The 20,339-nt window shown below is 42.4% G+C and overlaps 1 protein-coding gene across 29 annotated transcripts in view; it reads right to left on the bottom strand.

The window, feature by feature from the left end:
- The window catches only part of NRXN2 (neurexin 2), a 3,426,600-nt gene that overhangs the window by 506,192 nt on the left and 2,900,069 nt on the right, over positions 1-20,339 (bottom strand). For all 29 annotated transcript variants that reach the window (XM_073605072.1, XM_073605074.1, XM_073605073.1 and 26 more), the window contains one exon: positions 17,638-17,819. In XM_073605072.1, the coding sequence (XP_073461173.1) occupies positions 17,638-17,819 (182 nt within the window). The remainder of the gene's footprint in view (positions 1-17,637; positions 17,820-20,339) is intronic.

Genomic DNA, 20,339 nt, shown 5'->3' with positions numbered 1-20,339 from the left:
AAAGGGAACCCGGCACCCAAATTAAAAAAAGGAAAGGCGTGGGGCCCCCAGGCCCTATATACTCTGAATAGCAGTATACAGGCGGTGCAAACAAGACAGGGACTGTAGGTTTGTTGCTAAGTAGAATCTGTTTTTAATTTTGAACTGGTACATTTTTAAAGTGTAGCTCCAGCCAAAAAATCTATTTTTAAGCTTTTTGGAAAGCATAGGGAAGGGTTATCACCCCTGTAACATTTGTTTTGCTGTCTGTGCACCTCTTCAGAAGATTTCACCTCACTTTCTGTCCCAATGACAAATGTTTTTTGAAAATTTGGGGTTTTAAGTGAAACAAGGATTGGTGATAAAGCATCAGTGAAGAGGCGACACGTTTTTCCCATATTAACTCTTACAGGAGAGAATTTCCCTTCCTAGGGGTAGATATCATCTCACTTCCTGTTGTCTCCTTCCGTTTGCAAGTAGGAGTCGTTTGTAAGTTGGATGTTTGAAAGTAGGGTCCTGCCCTATATACTCTGCAGAAATTGGGGCTTAGGTGTTGGTGTTGCCACAACACTGTGAGCCCTCACAGTTACTCTTGATGGGCGCAGGAACGGGACGTGCTGTGAAATATTAGATCAAGAATTGTAATTACATGCCCCTGTTGAACAGGGGCAGAAAAATTGGGCCTTAGGCACTGGTGCCACAACACTTCAACCCCTCACAGATACTCTAGTAGGAGCGCAGTAATGAGCCCTGCTGCAAAATATTGCTTAAAAAATTGTAATTACATGCCCCTGTTAAACAGGGGCTGAAAAATTGGGCCTTTGGCACTGTTGCCACAACACTGCAACCCCTCACAGATACTCTAGCTGGAGAGCAGGAATGAGCCCTGCTGCAAAGTATTGCATCAAAAATTGTAATTACATGCCCCTGTTAAACAGGGGCAGAAAAATTGGGCTTTGGCCACTGGTGGCAGTGCCCAGAACCAAAAATGTTCTTACAAGCTATCAGCATGAAAATTGAGGAGGAAGAGGATTGTGACTCAGCATAACAGGATAGTCACTCAGCATCAGCATAGGCAGTCTTGAAGGGATCTCACATTAAAAAAAAAAAAATCAATCGGTTACATCAGCATCAGGTGCTTGGTAGCTGGTAATCCAAGACTGATTCATTTTTATGAAGGTCAGCCGATCGATTTGGTGGACAGGCGCACCCTGCCTCCAGCAGCACTGAATGTGCTTTCCAAAAGAACGCTGGATGCAGGACAGGCCAGTAGCTCAATTGCATACTGTGCAAGCTCTGGCCAGTGATCCATCCTCAAGACCCAGTAACCCAGAGGATTTTCAGTGGGAAAGGTGTCCAAGTCTGATCTTGCCCCTAGGTAATCCTGCACCATGTGAATCAGATGCTGGCGATGGTTGCTGGAACCGATCAGACCTTGGGACTGCGGACTAAAAAATTGTCTGAACGCATCGGTCAGACGGCCACCTTCTCCACCGCTCCTTCTGTGATTGACCGAAGCCTCAGCAACACGTTGTCCAGGAGGACCAGGAAATTGTAACCTCCCAGGTTTTGCAAACGCATTGCACAAACCTTTCTGCAAGACCTCCCGAAGAGGTTTCATCCTCTGCTCCCTCTGTGACGGCAAGATAAGGTCCGCAACCTCACCCTTGTAACGTGGATCAAGGAAGGTTGCCAGCCAGTAATCATCCCTCCCCTTGATACCACGAATATGAGGATCCTTCAGCAGGCTTTGCAGGATCAGGGAGGCCATGCAGCGTAGGTTTGCTGAGGTATTCGGTCCAGAGTCCTCTGGGTCACTAAGGACGACATGATCCGCAGCCACCTCCTCACAGCCACGTACAAGTCCATGGGTTTCTTCGGACTGTAAATGATCCCTTGAAGACATCTGCTGATGCCGAGTGCCAGGCTCCACCTCCATGCTGAAACAATCCTCCTCCTCCTCCTCCTCTTCCTGTGTGATCGGCGGGCACGCAGGAATACTGTCTGGATAAAGGGGGCCTTGAGAGGTAAGGAAGTCGTCCTCTTCCTCCCTCTGTTCTGCCTCAAGTGCCCTGTCCATTATTCCATGCAGCGTGTGCTCCAACAGGTGGACAAGAGGGACAGTGTCACTGATGCATGCACTGTCACTGCTCACCATCCTCATGGCCTCCTAAAATGGTGACAGGACAGTGCATGCTTTCCTGATCATAGCCCACTGGCATGGGGAAAAAAAACAAGGTCCCCTGAACCTGTCCTGGTGCCATAGTTGCATAGGTACTCATTGATGGCCCTCTGCTGCGTGTGCAGCCGCTGCAGCATGGCCAACGTTGAGTTCCACCTGGTGGGCATGTCACAGATTAGGTGATTCTTGGGCAGGTTAAATTTCTTTTGGAGGTCAGCCAGCTGAGCACTGGCATTATATATCCTGCAGAAATGCACACAGACTTTCCTGGCCTGCCTTATGGTATCCTGTAAGCCTGGGTACCTGCCCAAGAACCGCTGCACCACCAAGTTAAGGACGTGAGCCAAACAGGGCACATGGGTCAGTTGTCCCTGTCGGAGGGCGGAGAGGAGGTTGGTGCCATTGTCACAAACCACCATACCTGGCTTAAGCTGGCGTGGCATCAACCACCTCTGAACCTGCCCCTGCAGAGCTAAAAGAATCTCTGCCCCAGTGTGGCTCCTGTCCCCCAAGCACACCAGCTCAAGCACTGCATGGCATCTTTTGGCCTGCATGCTTGCATAGCCCCTTGGTTCCGAGGACAAATCAGCACAGGAAGAGGCCATGGAGCAAGAAGAAGAGGAGGGGGTGGAGGAGAGAGGTGTGGCAGAATCACCACTAGTAGAATTTTGGAGGCGTGGTGGCGGAACAACCTCCAACACTACTGCACCCTGTCCTGCATCCTTCCTGCCAGAAGAGTCACCAAGTGCGTGGTGAAAGATAGGCAACGTCCCTGTCCATGCCTGCTGGACCATGAGTCAGCGGTAATATGCACCTTACCGCTGACCGCCCTGTCCAGCGAGGCCAAGACATTACCTTCCACAAGCCGGAATCGCCTTCTGTGAGAAAAAGTGGTGTTTGGGAACCTGCCACTGAGGAACTGCACATTCCACAAACTCACAGAAGGGGGCAGAGTCTACCAACTGAAAAGGTAGCAGTTGAAGTGCTAGCAATTTAGCCAAGCTAGCATTCAACCGCTGGGCATGTGGATGGCTAGGAGCGAACTTCTTTCAGCGGTGCAGCAGCTGGGGCAGGGAAATTTGCCTGGTACATACAATCTGAAGTTTGTGTACCGATAGCAGATTGCCCGCAAGTACTTGGCTGTGACACACCTAATTCTACACCTTCATTCCTCTCAGTGCAGGTTTCAGAGAGGACTGAAGGTATAGTGGGGTTGGAGATCCCAGCTGATGAGGAGCAAGGAGAGGTCCACTTTGTTCTTTGGTGTGGGTCTTTTAGGTATGCTTGCCAACGAACTGCATGGCAGGTCGACATATGTCTGGTCAAGCATGTGGTACCCAAGCAGGTGATGTTTTGGCCACGCGAGATACACTTGAGACATATGTTGCAAATAGCAGCGGTGGGATCTGATGCACTCATCTCAAAAAAGGCCCACACCAAAGAACTTTTGGAATAACGCGAAGAGACAGCAGCGCCCTGCACATGCTGAGCTCTGTGGTGTGATGCAGTGGGTGTGCTACCCTTAAGCTGGCCGCTGCAGGACATCCTGCCTCGTTGGAGATGTGCCGCCTCCTCCTTCTCCTCCTCCTCTCTCCTATCAGGCACCCACGTGGAGTCAGTGACCTCATCATCCCCTCCCTCCTCATCACTGGAGCAAAGCTGGAAGTATGCTGCAGCTGGGGGAACATGACTGCCAGATTGCTGTTCTTCTTGGGCACCTCCTCTCTCTGGGCTCACGGTACTGCCTTCCTCTAGCTGGGTGCTATCATCGGAGCCTTCAAAACGCTGGGCATCCTCCTGGAGCATGTACCCAACACTGTGGTCAAACAGTTCGGGGGACTCCTCAGGAGGACATGGTGGGGCTAGGGAAGGAGTGACTGATGCCCTTGAGCCAATGGAAGAGGCCGCGTTGGCAGCTGCTTTGCCAGACAAAGTACCCTGAGCCTGGGTGAGAGAGGATGAGGAGGATGAGGACGGCTTGGTCATCCACTCTACCAAGTCTTCCGCATGTTGCGGCTCAACACGGCCAGCTGCCGAAAAAAAAGGAAAAGCGTGTCCCACGGCCACATGCTGATGAGGATGCACCGTCTCCACGACCAGCACTGTTGCCTCTAGACACAGAGCCTGCTTGCCCTCTTTTATTGGCTTGTGACTCTCTGCCTCTCCTTGTTGGCCTTCCAGACATACTAATGGCCTGCAGTGAGATGTAGCTGCACAAAGCTGGGATGTATATATATATACTGATACTGCAGCTAGCAGAATCAACTGCCTGCCTGTAGTATTATTAGTATGAGAACACCAGCAATTGTCTTCAGGTAGCTTTAGGTGCACACTGTGCAGAGGACACAGTACACTAACTGTAAATACTGTAGCTGCCTGCCTGTGGTATTGATAGGATCAGAACAACAGCAATTGTCTTCAGGTAGCGCTTTAGGTGCACACTGTGCAGAGGACGCAGTACACTAACTGTAAATACTGCAGCTACCTGCCTGTGGTACTAATAGGATCAGAAGAACACCACCAATTTTCTTCAGGTAGCTTTAGATGCACACTGTGCAGAGGACACAGTACACTAACTGTAAATACTGTAGCTGCCTGCCTGTGGTATTAATAGGATCAGAACAACAGCAATTGTCTTCAGGTAGCTTTAGGTGCACACTGTGCAGCGGGCACAGTCCACTAACTGTAAATACTGTAGCTTCCTGCCTGTGGTACTAATATGATCATAAGAACCCCACCAATTTTCTTCAGGTAGCTTTAGGTGCACACTGTGCAGAGGACTCACTACACTAACTGTAAATACTGCAACTGCCTCCCTGTGGTACTAATAGGAACAGAAGAACACCACCAATTTTCTTCAGGTAGCTTTAGGTGCACACTGTGCAGAGGACATAGTACACTAACTGTAAATACTGTAGCTGCCTGCCTGTGGTATTAATAGGATCAGAACAGCAATTGTCTTCAGGTAGCTTTAGGTGCACACTGTGCAGAGTATGCAGTACATCAACTGTAAATACTGCAGCTGCCTGCCTGTGGTACTAATAGGATCAGAAGAACACCACCAATTTTCTTCAGGTAGCTTTAGGTGCACACTGTGCAGAGGACGCACTACACTAACTGTAAATACTGCAACTGCCTGCCTGTGGTACTAATAGGAACAGAACACCACCAATTTTCTTCAGGTAGCTTTAGGTGCACACTGTGCAGAGGACACAGTACACTAACTGTAAATACTGTAGCTGCCTGCCTGTGGTATTAATAGGATCAGAACAACAGCAATTGTCTTCAGGTAGCTTTAGGTGCACACTGTGCAGAGTATGCAGTACATCAACTGTAAATACTGCAGCTGCCTGCCTGTGGTATTAATAGGATCAGAAGAACACCACCGATTTTCTTCAGGTAGCTTTAGGTGCACACTGTGCAGAGGACGCACTACACTAACTGTAAATACTGCAGATGCCTGCGGTACTAATAGGATCAGAAGAACACCATCAATTTTCTTCAGGTAGCTTTTGGTGCACACTGTGCAGAGGACGCACTACACTAACTGTAAATACTGCAGATGCCTGCGGTACTAATAGGATCAGAAGAACACCATCAATTTTCTTCAGGTAGCTTTAGGTGCACACTGTGCAGAGGACGCACTACACTAACTGTAAATACTGCAGCTGCCTGCGGTACTAAAAGGATCAGAAGAACACCACCTATTTTCTTCAGGTAGCTTTAGGTGCACACTGTGCAGAGGACGCACTACACTAACTGTAAATACTGCAGCTGCCTGCAGTAGCTAATAGGACTAATAGGATCAGAAGAACACCAGCAATTTTCTTCAGGTAGCTGTAAATACTGTAAAAACTCCTGCCTGCCAGTAGGAAGAGAATAACAGGAACGGATCTAGCTAAACTGAATACAGTGTATATATATATATATATATACACACACACACAACACCGAGGATGTGTGTGTATATATATATATATATATATATATATATATATATATATATATATATATTTCACTGTAAGTGCAGCTAACTGACTCGCCTGCCTACTCTATCTAACTTAAATCAAATGACACTGTCTCTCTGTCTATCTCTCCACCGCTGCCGCAACACACTACACAAGGCCGCCACGGCCTTATATAGTGTGGGGCGTGTACTAAACCCCCTGAGCCATAATTGGCCAAAGCCACAGTGGCTTTGGCCAATTATGGCTCTCTGTACAGACGGCGCTGTCATTGGCCAAGCATGCGGGTCATAGTGCATGCTTGGCCAATCATCAGCCAGCAATGCACTGCGATGCCGCAGTGAATTATGAGCCGTGACGCGCCACTCGAATTTGGCACGAACGACCAATAACGTTTGAAATTCGACGAACGGTCGAACATGCGATGTTTGAGTCGAACATGGGTTGGACTCGAACTCGAAGCTTATCCCTAGTGGTGAGTGTGTGAAAGTTTCTTTCACATTTGTGGATGTGCTACTGCCGCCTCCTTGGTTTTTTTTTTACATTGCTGAATGGTAGTTTTACATTGTTGGACTATGCTGCTACTGCGAGCGAGTTTGGCTTGCAGTTGTAGAGTGGCCCCATTGAAATCAATAGGAGAGTTTAAGAGGCGGTGCTGCCTGTCAAACTCTGTAGGCTCCAAGCTGTCCATTGAGCTCAGTGCCTCTGACAAGAAGTGAGGAGAGGCTCAGTGAGCTCATCCTCTCAGTCTGCTGCAAACAGAGTGTGCCAGCTTGTATTTAAACTGGCCACTCTGTATGTAGCTTCTGACAGGCTGCGCAAGGAGCCCCGTATCTCCGGAACCATAAATCGTATGAGCCCCAATTTTGACCAGTGGTGGGGTAGGTCTTCAGCTACTTACCTTTCATATTTGGGGTTTCTGTGACCCCCTGAAGTTGATCGTTTTTTTATTTTTATTTTTGTGACTTTTTTTGGCAAATGGGCCTATCTTAAGGTAAGGGGCCTGGAGCTGCAGCTCCAACAGCCCCTATTGTTAATCCGGCCCTGACTACAAGAAACATCTTACCTCTGTGCTTGCCACCAAGGGTTTGTCAACCATGTACTAAATCATGTTTTGTTTGGGGATCAAATACTTATTTTACTCACTGAACTGCAACTGAGTTTATAACATTTGTATCATGTGTTTTTTTTTTCTGGATTTTTGGTTGATATTCTGTCTCTATCATTTAAAAAACACTTATGATAAAAATTATAGACCTTTCATTTCTTTGTAAGTGGGCAAAAATCTTACAAAATCTGCAGGGGACCAAATAATTATGAGTATGAGAGATTTTACACACTTTAAAATTTAACACACCTGTTCCCCGTTCACACCTAAGACCTTGTAACACTAATGAGTCACATGACACCGGGGAGGGAAAATGGATAATTGGGCCCAATTTGGACATTTCCCCTTAGGGGTGTACTCACTTTTGTTGCCAGCGGTTTAGACATTAATGGCTGTGTGTTGAGTTATTTTGAAGGGACAGCAAATTTACACTGTTATACAAGCTGTACACTCACTACTTTACATTGTAGCAAAGTGTCATTTCTTCGGTGTTGTCACATGAAAAGATAGAATAAAATATTTACAAAAATGTGAGGGATGTACTCACTTTTGTGAGATACTGTAAAAAAAAAAAAAAAAAAAAAAAAAAAAAAATTATATATATATATATATATATATGCCGCTTTGTATATTTTTCGATATCTCTTTCCTTAAGCCGTATTCATGTTAATATTTTTGATTTTGCATTATAATAAAAATTGACAATAAGAAGAAAGAATTAAGAAAACTTTTAGATCCTAGCGCTCAAATGGATATAAACACTTTAACGCACTTAAAGCTGCCGTTATAGTCTAAAAACCACGTTAACATTAAGTGTATACTTTCTAAAAACACAAAAAGTATTAACAGCACTTTTATGATGAATGCTCATTCATACTAATGATTTAACATTATGTGCTACATCGATCCTGTATTCAGCATATCAATCATATGTTAATAGTCCTCCTTGTAGTTGTGACACAACTAAATGAAAAATGCTAGATCATATGTATTTTAGGCATCAGAAAGGATACAAGGATGAATTACATATGACAGTTAAAATTCCAATAAAAATTCAAGTGAAATTCCAAGAAGTGATGAGCAGTTCCTGGTGGTCAAAGTCAAATAGAAAGTGCAATGTGCTGGATAGGCATCAGAAAGTGATAAGTCCTCTCTTTAAAACAAGGATGAATACAATAGAGCCTGTAATCTCCTCTATTACAATGATCCACCCTGGAACCACAGCTGATCGCACTTCGTCTCACTCCGGACCATCACTTAACACCGTAGCATCATGTAAAACAATAGGGGAGACTCTCCATAGTGTAAAATGTTTAATAAGAAAGTGTCCCCCCAATAAAAGTTATGCTTACAGTGTTCCAAGTAAAACACAGCCTGTCACATCATATGCGTCTGCTTACCGCTGGTCGGAGTGCCGGCGTACCGCCCACCTTGATGAGTCCCAGGATGACGCTTGGTGTGGGAAGCTGTAGGGTCGCGTGGTCACGCCCTGACGTGTTTCGTCATTATGTCTTCAGAGGGCGTGGCCACGCAACACGACTCTACGCTTAAAATAGTAACAAAGGCGGGTTCAATCAGAAGCGTCATCACGAGCATCATCGATTGGATTACCGCCCCCTTGTTGACGGTCAGGAGCTGCTGCACAGCATCCCATCCATCCACAATGGTTCGTTCGTTATTCACATTGGTCTGACATTAATACATTACATTTCTGTAAGTCCATATCAATCTTACTTGTGGAATAACTAAGAGTTATCAGTATCATAAGCAAAATTATAAATATTAATATAAGGCAATACAACAACGATAAGTACACATTGTTTCCTACATACAGACGTTCCCTTCTCACTATCGATATTGCCAAATATCCGTGCAATGCAAGATTACTTAGAAACATCCCTGCATTATCGTGTTAATCAGCACTTCTATTCATGAGGGCAACATTAAATGATAGTCAGCAAGAAGCTGATAGCAATCACTAGATGTTATTATACCACTATTTTCCTGCACGTTGAGCTGTTATGATGGGATCTAAATCGAGATGCCATATAGAAGTACTTCAGCTACAACTCACGGGGATGTTATTAGCTCATATCTACTAAACAGACTAAAATAAATAGTCACAGTAAAAAAAAGGAAGAAAAAAGAAATGAAGAGTAAATAAAATCATATGTATTCTCTAACTATTAAGATTAAATTTCTAATAGATTATTTTAAAATTGTAACTGTTGAGCCTCCCTCCTATTCTCATTTATAACAGTGGATCCAATTCTAATAACTATTCTTATTTTGACGCAAAAACCTTTTAGTAAAAATTATTTGCATTATGTGTAAAACAGCCATATTATTCATGGTGTTATGGATGATTTAAATGTGGTCTAGAAGTACTTCAGCTATAACTCACGGGGATGTTATTAGCTCATATCTACTAAACAAACTAAAATAAATAGTCACAGTAAAAAAAAGGAAGAAAAAAGAAATGAAGAGTAAATAAAATCATATGTATTCTCATATATATACCATACAGATCTGCATCCAGGTCATCTATCTTTGAGGGACATCCATATTCTTCTACCATCACACTAAGAATGGTCTTCTTTCTATATTGCTACACAGTGGCACATACTGTGGATGCTTTTAACCCCAGGAGGAGGAGAAGAATCTGGTGAGTGCAGCTGTAATAGGAACACAAACTAAGATATGCACGGTGTGTTCACTCACTGAAAAGTCCATCTGACTAGAAAAAGGATTTTCTTCACGGCACAAGAGCAATTTATAATTTATAATTCATTTTCATTTCAAATTTATTATTATTTTATTTCATTTTTTTCATTCTTTATTTTTATGTTTTATTTATTTTTATTTTCCAGCAATTTTGGCTTTTTGATGATTTTTTTCTATTTGTTTTATTTAAAATGGACAATATAGAAATGCAAATCTAGGAAATCTGCTCGTTTGGTTGTGTTTAATAATTAGCACTGTGGAAAGTTTCATGCAAGCATATTTATTGCAATTGCACCTTAGATTGTTTCAGCATGTATCACAATTTTTTTTAGTGTTTTATCCTTTATCTTAACGGATATTATATATACTGACTTTTTACACCAGGAATCACTCACATTTTTTTTAGTTTTAATGCAAAACCACAGTGTTCAAGTAATTTTTGGTTTGGTTTATTTGAGAATACACAATTGATACACTTATCAATACACAGTGTAACATCTTCTTAGTCTCTAGGATTCTCCAAAGGAAGCACCCTATGTATTTTTATACCACTATGTGTTAGCAGTAGAATAGCGCCATATCTACTTTGTTTTTTATCATATGTTATTACTCCACTTAGTGGTAGTAATTGGTAGAGGCAGCAGTTCTATTAACCCCCTCCAACTCTTTGGCACCTAGTCCGTTGCACGGAGATTTTTTCTTTATTTCTAAAATAAATAGTCACAGTAAAAAAAAGGAAGAAAAAAAAAAATGAAGAGTAAATAAAATCATATGTATTCTCTAACTATTAAGATTACATTTCTAATAGATTATTTTAAAATTGTAACTGTTGGGCCTCCCTACTATTCTCATTTATAACAGTGGATCCAATCCTAATAACTATTCTTATTTTGACGCAAAAACCTTCTAGTAAAAATTATTTGCATTATGTGTAAAACAGCCATATTATTTGTGGTGTTACGGATGATTTAAATGTGGTCTCCCAACTAAATCCATCACTCACTAAGCGTTCTGTTGGTAGTCACTAGATATATGAACTTTGAGTTGGTACTTGTTAGTGTTGTGCATCCTCTCTTAAAATTGTATGTTATATAAAGGGTATATCTCATCTGTTATAGGATACCAAAATGTACAGTATATCACATCTGTTATAGGATACCACACTGTACAGGGTGTTTAGCACAAACCTGCACTAGTAGTATAGAGTACTGCATTGATTCCACCATTGTGGGGTATTAGGACGTAAGGTGACTGGAAATTTCTACCTGAATATGGGGAATAAGACCTCAGTGATATCAGATACTTCCTACTATGATTGAAATCGAATTGGAGTATTACCAATGATTGCTTATAAAGCAATTTAAATCCAATTCAATATTGAGTCCGTTGGGACTGAGTGTGTTGGTGAGAAATATCGATTGATATTCTCGTTGGGAAATTTCTCTCACCATATTCGCTCCTTTCCAGTTGTGATGTATTTTATCTATGCCCCAAAATTTTAGGCCTTTCGGGTTTCTGTCATGTTTTTGTCTGAAGTGTAAGGATACACTATGTTCTTTGTAGCCTATTAAAATATTGTAAATGTGTTCAGAGACTCTTTTGCCTAGTGTTCTTTTCGCTCGTCCTATATACATCAGACCGCACGGACATTCTAAGGCATAGACCACATGCGTGGACATGCATGTAATGAACTCTTTTATTTGAAAGAGTTTCCCATTGGCTGTCGATGTAAAGGAGGTCATACCCCTTAGATGGGTTGTAACTTGCTGACATTGTTTGCACTTTCTGCAGGCATAAAAGCCAGCTTGGTCCCAGAACATTTTGATTTTATTAGGAGGGTCAAGTACTTTCTTAACCATCTGATCTCCAAATGTACTAGTTTTCCTATAAATGAAAGGTGGATCCATTGGCAATACCTTCCCCAATATCTTATCCATGCATAAGATGTTCCAATGTTTTTTGATGATTTGTTCTATTTCACGATATTGTTTGTGATAGCCGCTTATAAAACCCCGTTCATGTTTAGGGTCTTGTGGTTTAGCTTTAGGGACTAGATATGAGTCTTGTGTGGACTTGCCCACCTCTTCGATCGTCTTTTCCAGAAGGTGCGATTTATATTCCACAATATTTCCACAAATCGCATTTTATAAGCTCCGCTTGAGTGGCATAATTACTATCAAAAGTGCAATTGCGGTGTATGCGAGTGAATTGCCCCTTAGGGATATTACGCAATAGCTACATCCCTATACAAAGTGGACACCACCCACGATGGTTATGTAATATCCCTAAGGGGCAATTCCTTGTATGCGAGTGAATTGCCCCTTAGAGATATTACATAAGCAATAGCTACATCCCTATACAAAGTGGACACCACCCACGATGGTTACGTAATATCCCTATGGGGCAATTCACTCGCATACACCGGAATTGCACTTTTGATATTGATTATGCCACTCAAGCGGAGCTTATAAAAATGCGATTTGTGGATAAAGGATATAAATCGCACCTTCTGGAAGGCAATCGAAGAAGTGGGCAAGTCCACACAAGACTCATATCTAGTCTCTTAATTTTAAGAGAGGATACACAACACTAACCAGTACCAACTCAAAGTCCATATATCTAGCGACTACCAACAGGACGTGAGTGATGGATTTAGCTGGGAGACCACATTTAAATCATCCGTAACACCACGAATAATATGGCTGTTTTACACATAATGCAAATAATTTTTACTAGAAGGTTTTTGCGTCAAAATAAGAATAGTTATTAGGATTGGATCCGCTGTTATAAATGAGAATAGGAGGGAGGCCCAACAGTTACAATTTTAAAATAATCTATTAGAAATGTAATCTTAATAGTTAGAGAATACATATGATTTTATTTACTCTTCATTTCTTTTTTCTTCCTTTTTTTACTGTGACTATTTATTTTAGTCTGTTTAGTAGATATGAGCTAATAACATCCCCGTGAGTTGTAGCTGAAGTACTTCTATGTGGCATCTGGATTCAGATCCCATCATAACAGCTCAATATGCAGGAAAATAGTGGTATAATAACATCTAGTGATTGCTATCAGTTTCTTGCTGACTATCATTTAATGTTGCCCTCACGAATAGGAGTGCTGATTAACACGATAATGCAGGGATGTTTCTAAGTAATCTCGCATTGCACGAATATTTGGCAATATCGATAGTGAGAAGGGAACGTCTGTATGTAGGAAACAATGTGTACTTATCGTTGTTGTATTGCCTTATATTAATATTTATAATTTTGCTTATGATACCGATAACTCTTAGTTATTCCACAAGTAAGATTGATATGGACTTACAGAAATGTAATGTATTAATGTCAGACCAATGTGAATAACGAACGAACCATTGTGGATGGATGGGATGCTGTGCAGCAGCTCCTGACCGTCAACAAGGGGGCGGTAATCCAATCGATGACGCTTGTGATGACGCTTCTGATTGAACCCGCCTTTGTTACTATTTTAAGCATAGAGTCGTGTTGCGTGGCCACACCCTCTGAAGACGTAATGGTGAAACGCGTCAGTGCATGACCACTCGACCCTACAGCTTCCCACATGAAGCGTCATCCCGGGACTCATCGAGGTGGGCGGTACGCATATGATGTGACAGGCTGTGTTTTACTTGAAACAATGTAAGCATAACTTTTATTGGGGGGACACTTTCTTAATAAACATTTTACACTATGGAGAGTCTCCCCTATTGTTTTACATGATGCTACGGTGTTAAGTGATGGCCCGGAGTAAGACGAAGTGCGATCAGCTGTGGTTCCAGAGTGGATCATTGTAATAGAGGAGATTACAGGCTCTATTGTATTCATCCTTCTGGTAAGCATTTACTCCTAAGGGGCTGACCACGAGGTGATACGGTGATACGGTGGAGGTGCATCACTTTATACCAACCTAAGGACAGCATTTAAGACTCAATATAGAAGCCTTTCCCCGCTATCATCATCTTATTTAAAGAGAGGACTTATCACTTTCTGATGCCTATCCAGCACATTGCACTTTCTATTTGACTTTGACCACCAGGAACTGCTTATCACTTCTTGGAATTTCACTTTAATTTTTATTGGAATTTTAACTGTCATATGTAATTCATCCCTGTATGCTTTCTGATGCCTAAAATACATATGATCTAGCATTTTTCATTTAGTTGTGTCACAACTACTAGGAAGACTATTAACATATGATTGATATGCTGAACACAGGATCGATGTAGCACATAATGTTAAATCATTAGTATGAATAAGCATTAATCATAAAAGCACTGTTAACACTTTTTGTGTTTTTAGAAAGTATACACTTAATAAAAATTGACAGTCTTTTTTTTTTTTTTCTTTATATAATCTTTATTTAAGGCAAAATAAAATAACAAAAACACATCCAAATGTGCTATAAAGCAAAAACGTATAAATTTGTACAAGGCATCATAGTACAGTGTGCCACTTAACGTATCCAGAGAACAATCTCTTTAGAAGAGAGAAAGGCATTTTGGGTGGCACACAAACTGATCAGTACTAATGAGCCCAGAAACAGGCAAACCTAAAGGATGAACCCATACAAGGTGTCATAGCTAAAGTGGTAGGTCTATCCTGCAACAGCCCTGTCAGCTCCCAGCTGAGGAGGGTGGCACAAAAGACCTCTATCAAACCTCCCCCAGGAAAGAACCACTCCCAGGACCATGTAGGAGCAGACCCGCAATCATATAGGCGCCATATCCCCCATATGGGCAGCGTCAATCAGTAATTATGGAATATACTGGCAGCAGATTTAGAAGAGAGGGCACCCTCTACTGTAGAGTATTAGGTCAGCATTAGCAATCAGTACGATTAAAGTAGTACAAACTTGAATCTTAGACAACAAAAAAAGAAAAAGAAAAAAAAGGAGGAGCTGGGAAAAACCCCTCCTTCGGGCATATACCTACGGAGGAAAAAGGAAAAGTTGTCCATGATCACTCACATCAAAGATCTCTGTCGAAACGTTTAGCATGACAGAAAAATGGCCACTCAGAGGCCAGAAAATAAGTCTACTCCCGTGGGCTCTGGTGACGGAGGTGTCCTTTTAATGAGGGCTCAGCTAGCACCAGTATTGTGACATCAAGGCTGGACGAGATCCGCTCTGAATCAGAATTACTGTATGTTCTAGCCATAATGCCCAGATGCAATTAAAGCACTCCCTTATGCCCCTGCAGGCTGCCACCCATTCCTCTGCTTCCCTGATCTCCTGCACCTTCCGTATCCACTCCTCATGACTCGGAATATGAACACACTGTCAATAAACTGGAAGTAGGCATCTACCCGCAATTAAGGGATGTAGCAACACACTTTTTTTACATTGGCTAACCAGAATCAGAGGGGTGTGAAAGAGGAAGTGCAGTGGAGATAAAATAACATTTAAGCCTAGAATATCTTTTATCTGTGTTTTAATATCTTCCCAGAAGGGTCTGATTACAGGGCGTTCCCACCACAAGTGTAGCAGTGTACCGTGATGGCCGCAGCCTGTCCAACAAAGATCAGAGATGGATGGGTAGATTTGAGACAGAACAGCAGGCACTTGGTACCACCGTGACAATAGCTTGTAGTTAGTTTCTTGATTTCTAGATTCAATTGAACTAGAATGTATAAGCTGATACAGATGAGCCAGCTGTGCCTCTGAAAACGCAAATCCTAAGTCTCTCTCCCATCCCCGAATATAGGTAGGCTTAGCATTAGATGTGGCAGCACCCAACAGTTGGTATAATTCAGTGACCATATGGAAGATAGGTTCATCAGCAATAAAGGAGAAGCTTAAATGCTTAAAGTGATTGTTAAGCCATTATGTGATGTTTATACCATCCCCTCTGTTAGATAAGAACATGTGTCTTAGTGTCTGTGCTTTATAAAAAAAAAAAGCTGATTTCTACCTAATTTCACAGCGTCTCCTGGTGCTCACGTGATTCCTCCTGTCCCCGTCTGACAGCTCAAGCGGGCGGGGCCGAGAACTCCCACTGTCCTCAGCCTCCCCCCTGTAGGAAATACACTTACACTCTTTCAAAGTAAAATAGGCATCTAACATAGTGTTACATCCAAAGGATTCACGTGATGATATCTTCTGCACTCTTGGCGAGATTTTCAAACACACGATAGGTCTCTCTCAATGGCTTGTACACTCAATTCAAAGTTGTCGTATAGCCACGTCCTGATGCGTGGCTATACTAAAATAATAAAATTATTTAAAACGGAATTACGCTATGGAGCATTTTGTTTTTCTTCTCCATGAGAATGAGCTAATTTAGCCGAAGACCCGACCGCCTGTCAGCAGCTGTCCCTGTGTCTATCATCCCAAGGAGAGATCTGACATCACAATTAAACACCGTTACATGCCTGTGATCCAACTTGGTCTGGTAAGAATTGATTCTATAGGAGGGTTTGTTCTCCGATTTTCAGGACTGTACTTGTGGAAGAAATAGAAACATTTTAATGTGACTGCTTTTGCTCCCAGGGATATAACCACAGATTAATCTGCATTGTGGACTGAATTTAATACATTACATTTTTTTGCACATAGAGAATGTATTATGAAACAACAACATCTTTTGTGAATGGTTTAATCATTTTAGTGTTGCAATTAATTATGGTACATTCTAAATGCGATATATGTCAGCACATTGTTTGACAGTGTGGATTTATGTAGCGCTGCCTACACAAAATATTTCTGTGTTTTTTTAAATTAGTCGGCTTACCTTGAGTAAGTTATTTGGCAGCAGCTCTCTGTGTCTTAAATCGATAATTTTAATACGCATGTCATTGTTTTCACTAGCTCCATAAGTGCTTAAAATTTGTAGAAGGAGGTTTTGTTTATCATAATTTGATGTAAGTGGATATTATTTTTATCCTCAGTAAAATGCTGTTTTATCACTGACACCTCCCTGCGCTCCACCTCTGTTTTTTTTTTCCTTGTTAACGAAGTTTGATTGGGTTTACATAGCATAACAGAAGTCCAATATAAACAGACATAAACAGAGTGGGTGGAGCATAATATAGTGTGGTTCGCCAGATAACATGAGCTTACAATAAGTGGTGAGATATTCTTGTATCGACACAAATATGGTTATCAGTAAGAATACTCTGTTTTCTTTTTACCTGTGCAAGTTGGATTGTTTCCCAAAATCCATTTTGATAAAGCTACAGTACGGTCAGTGTGATGAGTGCCCTTTATTACTGATGATATTACTCCATGGTCTGGACTGAAAAAAAAATGGCTAGTAGAAAAGTGCTAAACTTTTCTCACTAGAGGGAAGATTTCCATCTAATGTTCCATAGAACATTACAATCCTGGAGCATGCTGGGAATGGAAAGGGTTATACCAAGCTGACCAACATCTTTTTGGTGTTTTTATAGTGACTTTTTGGTTACTTTACATCCAATAGCTTTTTTTTCCAACTTATCGTGTCCCACTGTACATGTAAAAAAATATTTTTTATATTTACTCTGATTTCGGGGACACAACATATGTGGTTAAAAAAATGACCCTTGTATACTACTTCTAGACTTGCAGACCTGATGGGTGTGACTCCGGCTGCACATGATAAAAACAAGTGTGTAGAAAAAATTTAAAAATAGCAAAAATATTGGACACAAACAATACTAAATATCAAAAGATTATTTCCTTACTATGTGAAGCTGCAAGTAGTCTCCCAGACCAGAAGCACTGTCTACTCGAAGTAATACTGCATCCTTTTGTTGTGTAGTAAAGCCAACTGCAAGTCGATCAGCTCTTGTACTGGGACGGTCATTAGGAGGCCAGGTATAGGTAATAAGAGCTCCTCCTTTTCCGAATATATATGTAGTACCAGCTAGAAGAGAGGAAGGGGAGATACTATAAGCCCATAGCAGGACATACATTCATGTTTCAAACTAAGGTAGGGAATTACAGGCCTTTATCATGAAATTAAGCGAACAGCAATGACAATCAGGAAAGCAACAGAGTAATATTATATTGTTCAACAATAGGTATACATGTAGATAGACTTGAACACGTATGTATATATATTGTATGTATGTTATTTCATCTATACAGATACCTAAAGATATAAGGTCTTGTTTAACAAGCTGTAAAATACAGTGTGATTTATAAAGAAGTATTCAGTTTCCAGATGCTGTAAAACAGTAACAGTTGAAAACACGGACCACAACTGTGAACCGTTAGGTAGATGCACTCATAAAGGTTGTGTCCCGCTACTGAGAAAAGTGCGTAGGCGCGTGTGTCACGTGACTAGTCAGTCAAAATGGCAGTATCCGCAGTGGGAAGGCATTTTGTGTTCTTGAATTAAGCAAAACGGAATCTGTAACTGTTGTGCAACGGCATTTTCGATCATCACTATTCGGAAAAGAACCTCAAAGCAGAAAATCTACCTACCTAATCTACGATTAGCATAAAAAATTTGAAACTGCGGGCTGTTAATGCAAACTTAAAAGTCCTGAATGACAGTGTATATTCGAAGAAGCCGTACATAGTGTTTGTGCCGCCATTCAACGAAGCCTGGGAAAAGCAACGAGGAGGGTGAGTTGTGAAGTGCAGATTTCCCAGCCCACTGTTTGGAGAATTTTGAGAAAGAAGCTGAAAATGATTCCATACAAAGTGCAGATGTTGCAAAATCTCACTGTCCTAGACAAAACAAAGCACTTGAATCACTTCGCTTTCACCGATGAAGCTATATTTCACGTGAGTGGTCAGGTACACAAGCAAAATGTTCGCTTTTGGGGAACGGAGAATCTCAGATTTAAAGTGCAACACGTGCGAGATTCCCCTAAGGTAAATATGTTCTGTGCTGTGTCCAAAAAGAAAGTGTAGTTCTTATTTCACTAGAAAGTGGTCACGAGAGGCTCTTTTCTGGACAACACTGAAAACATTATACTCCACCACACCGGTCAGGCGACATGCGAGAGAACCTCAATCAACATCTTCCTCACTGATGGATTGGACGGGCAGCGGACTACAACATGCCACTGCCCCAATGGCCCCCCAAAAGTCCTGACTTAACACCTTGTGATTTTTTCCTATAGGGGTACGTAAAGGACAAGGTATTCGCCCCTCCCCTTCCTGTTGATCTAGCAGAGCTGAAACAGCGTATCACAGCCACTATCGCAGCACTTGATTCAGATATCCTAACTTACATTTGGGTGGAAAAGGATTACCGGCTCAATGTGTTTCGTGTGACTAATGCCACGTACACACGATCTGACTTTCTGGCATACTTGGTCCGGCACACTTTCTGTTGGACTTTGTCCGCCAGGTGCGCCGGACTTTAAAACGGATGGACTTGCCCACACACGACCGGACTTTCCGGTGGGCTAAGTCCGCCCGTCTTTCTGACGGATTTACGGCGGACTTTCAGAATGAATGGTCTTTCTGACGGATTTACGGCGGACTTTCAGAATGATTGGACTTGCCAACACATGGACAAGTCCGTTCATTTTGAACGTGACTCAGGTGCAACGGGACTAGAAAAGGAAGTCAATCTTGCCACTTTTATCGGCCAGATTGACACCTAGCGAGCCCCGTCGTGGGTTATACCAGGCCCTTAGGTCTGGTATGGATTTTAAAGGGAAGCCCCTACGCCGAAAAAACGGCGTGGGGTCCCCCCTAAAATCCATACTAGACCCCAATCCAAGCACGCAGCCCGGACGGTCAGGAAAGGGGGTGGGGACGAGCGAGCGCCCCCCCTCCTGAACCGTACCAGGCCGCATGCCCTCAACATGGGGGTGGGTGTTTTGGGGGAGGGGGCGCCCTGTGGGGCCCCCCCACCCCAAAGCACCTTGTCCCCATGTTGATGAGGACAAGGGCCTCTTCCCGACAACCCTGGCCGTTGGTTGTTGGGGTCTGCGGGCGGGGGGCTTATCGGAATCCGGGAGCCCCCTATAATAAGAGGGCCCCCAGATCCCGGCCCCCCACCCTATGTGAATGAGTATGGGGTACATGGTACCCCTACCCATTCACCTAGGGAAAAAGTGTCAATAATAAAACACACTACACAGGTTTTTATTTATACAGTACAGCCCTTATCTTGAAACAACAAGACTATAAATATACACAGCATAGTTTGCTACATGCTTTGCAGCTTTTCCTCTGCTGTATCTTTTTCATTTCTAAGGCTACTGGATGCTGATGACGAATGTGCTTTTTGTGTGAAACAGTCCTCACAAAGTTGACAATCAAAAGAGAAGGGTCAGCTGACGCTCACAAACAAGAAACCCATGGTCACACTGGACAAAGGCACACAAAAATCCACTTTGAGGGCCAAAATGCAAAAAAATACAGCAAACAGACAAAACATTAATCAAACCACAGCTGTTGTGGGTCATTATGCAGAGTA

This window comes from Aquarana catesbeiana, linkage group LG11 (assembly GCF_042186555.1).
Source record: "Aquarana catesbeiana isolate 2022-GZ linkage group LG11, ASM4218655v1, whole genome shotgun sequence".
NCBI lineage: Eukaryota > Metazoa > Chordata > Amphibia > Anura > Ranidae > Aquarana > Aquarana catesbeiana.
The sequence above is the reverse complement of the archived record's forward strand: the minus strand, read 5'-3'. Positions and strand labels throughout refer to the sequence as shown.